The sequence below is a fragment of the Pinus tabuliformis genome, chromosome 6 (assembly GCF_031772625.1).
Source record: "Pinus tabuliformis cultivar Carrire ecotype Pingquan chromosome 6, CPIR1, whole genome shotgun sequence".
Taxonomy (NCBI): Eukaryota; Viridiplantae; Streptophyta; class Pinopsida; order Pinales; family Pinaceae; genus Pinus; species Pinus tabuliformis.
This window is the reverse complement of record NC_142292.1, coordinates 1,878,455,284-1,878,463,211: the sequence shown is the minus strand read 5'-3', so window position 1 is coordinate 1,878,463,211 and position 7,928 is coordinate 1,878,455,284. Positions and strand designations below refer to the sequence as shown.

General features: G+C 35.5%; 1 protein-coding gene across 1 annotated transcript; it reads left to right on the top strand.

Moving 5' to 3' along the window:
• The first annotated feature begins 516 nt into the window (after positions 1-516).
• Positions 517-1,585, top strand: LOC149266672 (uncharacterized). The gene is made up of 2 exons (XM_089397184.1): positions 517-690; positions 793-1,585. The coding sequence occupies exons 1-2, from the start codon at positions 519-521 to the stop codon at positions 1,497-1,499; spliced, it is 879 nt and encodes a 292-aa protein (XP_089253310.1). The 5' UTR covers positions 517-518; the 3' UTR covers positions 1,500-1,585.
• Positions 1,586-7,928: the final 6,343 nt, after the last annotated feature.

Genomic DNA, 7,928 nt, shown 5'->3' with positions numbered 1-7,928 from the left:
CTCGTGGGAATCATAAGCCAGGAACCTCATGGGTATGTTCCAGAGATTTTGTGGGTGGGCTGTGCGATATCCATTATATTAAAATGCCAACTTTTGACCATTGATATGGTTGCCTTTGGAAGGAAGACTTTAAGCCGGCTACCAAACGCGTCGGGAGTGCTATATATCCAATCTTTTTGATCCGGCTCATATATATCCAATCTTCCCATTCAATAAGTTGATGAAGCAAAAATAGTTCGTTTAGTTCATCGAAAGAGCTATCTGGGAACCAGCAGCGGCTGCACCATCAAAATCGCTTCGCTAATTCTTTGCAATATATAGTATGGTCTTTGATCTTTCTTCAATGATATTGCCATGGTCTCTTGTTTAGATATGCCCATCTGTATTGTTGTATAACCTGTTACTTTTGATGGTAGAACGCAGTGACCTTCTGATGTATCTTCTTGGAAATTCTCATGTATGGCTTTTTAATTTGTTTGTTCGCATTGCGGATATTGGGAGTAATTTTGGCGGGAGATATGGAGCAGCAGAGACTGTGGATTGTAGTTGTGATGGCAATGGCGATGATGGTTTTGCCATTTAATTGTTTGGCTACTGACTACACCGTCGGCGACAGTGCACAGTGGAATCTCGGCGTCAACTATAAGACCTGGGCTTCTGGCAAAACATTTGTTGTAGGCGACAAACTCGGTATGTAAAATCACAAATTATAGCAAGACCCAAAATAAATATTTGATGATACTGTTGCAACTGAAGATATATATTAACAAGTGATGGTTGAATATATTGCAGTGTTCAAATACACGCCCGGCACGCACACTGTGCTGGTGGTGAACAAGGCGGGGTACGATTCGTGCACCACTAGTAATCCGTTGGCAACACACACCAGTGGAAACGATAACATTACATTGGACAGCACGGGTGCCAAGTATTACATCTGCGGAATCACAGGTCACTGCTCCGCCGGCATGAAGGTCACTATCACCGTTGGCGCCGCCTCCGCTTCAAAGAACGGAACAGCGCCATCCGCCTCGCCCGCCCGTTCTCCATCATCATCCGCGGCTCCGCCCCTCCCACTACAACAACTGTTCAATCGCCGTCCGCATCATCAGCCGCTCCCACCGCACCAACTGTTGGATCGCCTTCCCCGTCATCGACCGCTCCCACAACGCCAACTGTTGGAACGCCTTCCCCATCATCCTCAGCTACGCCGACTGCAGTGCAAACACCATCGTCGTCGACGAACGGGGCGAGCACAGCCTCCCCTTCATACCGCATGGGTGCTGTCCTCCTTGGAGGATCTCTTTTATTCGCCATGGCCTCGCTGTAGGCATACACAGATACCTTCTCACTTCAATATTGAGCGAGTGCCATCGTCACGATTCGTTAGTGCTTTCAGATTGTTTTCTTCTCATCATTTATTTTTTGGATCACCACTGATCATTGGATGTATTGGATTCATGTCCCTTACGCTAATAAGTAAACCAATATCATGTTAGTGTTTCTTCCCATTTGTAGGAATATTAGTTATTTGTAAGCTGTTATCATTCATAACGCAAAATCTGCATGTAAACTATCATCAAATTTTAACCACTTAGTATCGTTGTTAATTCGAATATACAGTTGTTTTTATCTACCCAGTGCCAATTATTTACTGCAGCAGAGTACTGCGCTCTCTCTATTCTCTTGGACTCCAACGTAAATGTAAGAACTAATTTAGTGTCAACCAATTAGAAAGATATTCTCAATGTCCAAATTCAATGTTCAAACACCTTTAATTAATAATGTTGTGTAGAATTTATAGACTTCATAAACAATTTATTTTAATTGGTTATGATGGTGTTACTGTATGGAATGATATAATAGAAAACTTATGAACATAAGTATCCCTTTCATTTAGCTCAAAACCTATAACAACCTAAGAAATAACATGAAATAGGTCAATGGTTACTATTTGAGTCCAAGAGAATGTAATAAACTTGTCCTTGCAGACTATAATATTTCCATCAGGTACACCTAGAGTCAATCACTAAAATCAAAATAGTTTTGGACATCATCTCCATGATGTCTCATCATTCATTTTCATCTTCGAAGTTAGAAGACTTTTCCAACCTCCCACTAGAATGTATACGTGACTTTTAATAGCAAATCACATTGATAAAGGCTACCCCTATCATGTTGTCATACAAGTTAGATTACAATCATTGATAGTGCACTATTATTCTACAATCAATCATTGAGGGTTGAAGATTATTGTTTAACCTAGGAATCAACAAATTATTAGTCGGTTCAAAAATACCACGGCAAATAAAAATCAATGGAAATAAATAGTTTCATAGAATAGGCCACATCATCACCAGATGGACACTCATGCCTTGCTCCTAAAACTGGTTCAATAAAGTCATATGATATCCTAGATATGTGGAATCTTCATTTTTCAAATATGATCCAATACTAGACCCATTGATATAAGAGAGGAGACCACAGTTTCCATCTTTGAAAATATAAAATATACAATATAAAGAAGAAAATAACCCTCGTGAGCATCACGTTTCTTCTCTCAATAAACTAAGGTATAATAGCGAACGAATTCAAACGATATCAAACACCGTTCTAATGTAATTCTTACTTAGAAATATAAATTTCATGTTACATCTCGAGTAATAGCGAACGAATTCAAACGGTACCAAACACCGTTCTAATGTAATTCTTACTTAGAAATATAAATTTCATGTTACATCTCGAGTGATATTAAACATAAGAGAAACGTTGAGGTTATACCATGAGTTCATTGTATAACACAATAAATAAATTTGACCTTTAAGTTGTAAGATTTTAAGTTTAAGGATCTTAACTATATGAATTTTCATCTCTCAGGGTTCTATAAAATATAAATAAGAAAATAGAAAGATATAATAGAATTAAAAATACTTGTTAGTTGAAAAGAGAATAATAATATAAATTAGCTAGATATTTATTATTGGAAATTACAAATAATGGAGAATGTAGATGGATCAAAATAAAATTTGTAATTATACAAGTATTAGAGAGTTAGAAATTTTGGTAATATGTATAACTAGCACAACCATATTACTACATATGGTTGATAAATATAGATTTATGTCATTTTTATATGCTAATTAGCATATCAAAGGTGAAAGTAAAGTATAATGGCAATGTCAAAGTCCTATGCACTATGGCCACGACATTGTTGACTACCATCTCCACGAGGAGTTACTCTAAATGATGGATAAGCTATGTGTTCCTAAAGGTGAGTGAGTATGGTTGATTAGAAGTCTCACACCTCCAAAGTTGTAGGGCACTTTAGTGTAGGGAAGATACAAAGGTATGTGTATTGGCTCAAGATGTAAGAAGATGCAGCTAAGTTTATAAGACATGCATGTTTTGATGTACCAACAAGCCTAAGAACAAGAAATAGGGTTTATATCATCCCTTACCTATATTCACTCATCTTTTGAAAAACATTCCATCTTTTGAAAAACATTTCCCTGTAATTTATGGGAGAGTTTCCAACAACAAGGAAGGGATATGACTACCTATTTGTGGTAGTTGATAGGTTCAATAAAATGTGTGTTTGGTGCCTTGTGAAAATACCATTAGTGGGCAAGAAGAGGTAAATTTTTTCTTTGGATAGATATTGGTGCATTTTGAGATACCAAGAAGAATTGTTGTAGACATGGACACAAGATTTCTCAATGTATTTTAGACTACCTTGTGGGAAAAATGGACACTAAGTTGAAAGTTTTGGGTAGACAAAAGTAGTGATATAATGACTCAGAATTAAACATAAAGAGTTTACATCAATCTATGTTATAAAAATATCAACACATAAATATTCATCTAACTAGCACATAATTTAAGAGATAATTAAATGAAAAGACTTACTTGTAAGTGATGATATTTCTTATTGGATAATTTAGAGTGGTTGTACTATCCCATTTCCACTGACCGCAACAATGTTTTTAGGATGACTCTCCACAAAATATTTTTATAGTTGGTCATCCTCGAACCCTTAATCAACTACTACTCCCAATGACTCCTTTGTCTCTTAGCATTCTGTTCTAAAAAGAATGAATGCTTCTCCTCTCTACTTTCACATATTAAGTAGAACCAATTGTTCCAAAACCCAAAAAAAATTGAAAAATGATTCTTTATTATTTATTGTTTTATTTATTTATATATTATTATTATTATTATTAGTTAACAAAAGCTAACTATCTTTAAAAAGTTATTAAATCATAATCAACTATTAATAATATATTCCATAAAAAAAATAATAATAATAATTAGGCCGATAGGCCTTCCTATGCATCAACAATTGTCAACACTTTTAACCTGAACCGTTTGATCAAGTTTGACAGTTTCAACCGTTGATTTGAAGTTGACTGCTTTTTCCAAATATTTTTAGGCCGATAGGCCTTCCCATGCATCAAAAATTGTCAACACTTTTAACCTGAATTTGATCAAGTTTGACAGTTTCAACCGTTGATTTGAAGTTGAGTGCTTTTTCCAAATATTTGAGTTGCCTTCTTTTCACCTCCAGTTCTGATGTGCATTGAACCTGGCCCTTTGAGTTGCATTACTGTTTTTTCCAATTCTTTTGTCACTCTTGAAGATATGCATCACTGCTTTTTCCAATTCTTTTGTCACTCTCGAAGATATTTTCACTGCTTTTTCCTTGACAGTTGTTGTTGCTGTTCTTCTTCCCTGGCTTTTGGCAGCTTTTTTGCAAGCACTAAGCTTCATCTACCAAGCTTCTTCTACCATCACCTTTGATGGGAAACTTATAACATTGACCTCAGCAGTGGATCTGGATACTCTGTCTCCTGCAATCCTCGGCGGATACCTTTCTTTATCACTGGAAACAAATAGGTCACTATCAAGGTATTTTTATATTTTCCCATTTTCTTTCTATTGTTTCGTATGTGTTATATGTACATATATATATCTCCCACGCATGGGCTGCATGCAACGAGTGTTTAGATTAGAAGCCCAAAAGTGAGTGATGGTCTTTGGTTCGTTTGAAATTTTGTAGCAGAATATATATAATAAATGTGGAATGGTGATTTGTATAAAGTCACTGTTCAGATTCGAAATACAAAAAGTAAGGTTACAGATGGTTGCTACAGGCCATCATCTAATAGATTTGAGTATTGTTGTTGAAGAGTGTTTGTTTCTTTTGATTCCTGCCTTCATGTCCCTCTGGCCATGTCGATCTGCTCCGTATTTTAAGTGGTATGGTTTACATAAATTTGGAGTTCTCCTTCCCTATGCTCTCTTTTCTTTCTAATTAGTAAGGAGCCCAGCACTCTTTTCCCGTGATTAGTAGTAGTACTGATATAGAAATTAGAATGATTGGTATATGAACCTTAAACAGCTACTCAACCTAACGTGCTGAGCATTTCTGGAATCCGCAACGGAGTTTGTGGCCATTTGAAAATCCGCACATCCCGACAACTCTAATGCCAACGGTGCCTCCAATGCCCTTTTAGTATAATTATTTTAAAATTAGAATGAGCCTAAACATATATTAATATAGACCTAGATTAAAAATTTTAATATGTTTTTGTAAAATAAATATAAATATAGATAATGCAAACGTATTAACCCTTCACCAAAATTAAATTCCTGCCTTCATGTCCCTCTGGCCATGTCGATCTGCTCCTTATTTTAAGTGGTAATGTTTACATAAATTTGGAGTTCTCCTTCCCTATGCTCTCTTTTCTTTCTAATTAGTAAGGAGCTCAACGCTCTTTTCCCGTGATTAGTAGTAGTAATGATATAGAAATTAGGATGATTGGTATATGAACCTTAAACAGCTACTCAACCTAACGTGCTGAACATTTCTGGAATCCGCAACGGCATTTTGTGAAGAAATAATTGTAATTAACATCAACGTATTGCTAAATCAACCTGAGATGCAGCGTTGCATATGCATTAAGATTTCAGTTAATACACATTGTTGTTTTATGTGGCTATGATAATAAACATTTCAAGGTTGCGGATTGCAATTTTGTCATACGTGTATTTTTTTTCATGTTTTTTGTCTGTAGTTTAAGACAAACTAACTATTTATTGTTTTTTATTTTGCCAGACATTTCACTGTAGGCATGGGAAGGCATATCTCTTTAATACTATGCTGCTGAATCACACAATTGCGATTATTGGCAGCTTTTTTGCAAGCACTAAGCTTCATCTACCAAGCTTCTTCTACCATCACCTTTGATGGGAAACTTATAACATTGACCTTAGCAGTGGATCTGGATACTCTGTCTCCTGCAATCCTCGGCGGATACCTTTCTTTATCACTGGAAACAAATAGGTCACTATAAGGGTATTTTTATATTTTCCCATTTTCTTTCTATTGTTTCATATGTTTTATATGTACAGATATATATCTCCCACGCATGGGCTGCATGCAACGAGTGTTTAGATTAAAAGCCCAAAAGTGAGTGATGGTCTTTGGTTCGTTTGAAATTTTGTAGCAGAATATATATAATAAATGTGGAATGGCTATTTGTATAAAGTCACTGTTCAGATTCGAAATACAAAAAGTAAGGGTACAGCGGGTTGCTACAGGCCATCATCTAATAGATTTGAGTATTGTTGTTGAAGAGTGTTTGTTTCTTTTGATTCCTACCTTCATGTCCCTCTGGCCATGTCGATCTGCTCCGTATTTTAAGTGGTATGGTTTACATAAATTTGGAGTTCTCCTTCCCTATGCTCTCTTTTCTTTCTAATTAGTAAGGAGCTCAGGGCTCTTTTCCCGTGATTAGTAGTAGTACTGATATAGAAATTAGAATGATTGGTATATGAACCTTAAACAGCTACTCAACCTAACGTGCTGAACATTTCTGGAATCCGCAACGGAGTCTGTGGCCATTTTAAAATCCACACATCCCAACAACTCTAATGCCAACGATGCCTCCAATGCCCTTTTAGTATAATTATTTTAAAATTAGAATGAACCTAAACATATATTAATATAGACCTAGATTAAAAAATTTAATATGTTTTTGTAAAATAAATATAAATATAGATAACATTGACCTCATTAGTGGATCTGGATACTTGATCAAACGGTGTTGAACATTTATGGAATCCGCAACGGCATTTTGTGAAGAAATAATTGTAATTAACATCAACGTATTGCTAAATCAACCTGAGATGCAGCATTGCATATGCATTAAGATTTCAGCTAATACACATTGTTGTTTTATGTGGCTGTGATAATAAACATTTCAAGGTTGCGGATTGCAATTTTGTCATACGTGTATTTTTTTTCCTGTTTTTTGTCTGTAGTTTAAGACAAACTGACTATTTATTGTTTTTTATTTTGCCAGACATTTCACTGTAGGCATGGGAAGGCATATCTCTTTAATACTATGTTGTTGAATCACACAATTGTAATTAATAAAGGTTGATGATCAAAATGTGTATCGCATTTGAACTTGACATTTTTATAAACTTAAATTATGTCCCCATCAATATGATAGTACATGTCATTCTTGATCAACGACATCTATTTTTTATGCCTACTATTCCCTCCGAAAGCTGCCATAGAAAGTCCTAATGTTCAAGTTGATAGATTGATTTTAACATTTTCGATGTCTTCCGTGCTTTTCTAGGCAAGGATGGAACGAGCCTTAGTAAGTGATCTGGAATTTTGTGAAGAAATAATTGTAATTAAAATCAACATATTGCTAAATCAACGTGAGATGCAGCGTTGCATATGCATTAAGATTTCAGCTAATACACATTGTCAACGTGAGATGCAGCGTTGTATATGCATTAAGATTTCAGCTAATACACATTGTTGTTTTATGTGGGTGTGATAATAAACATTTCAAGCTTGCGGATTGCAATTTTGCCATAGGTGAATTTGTTTTCCTATTTTTGTCTGTAGT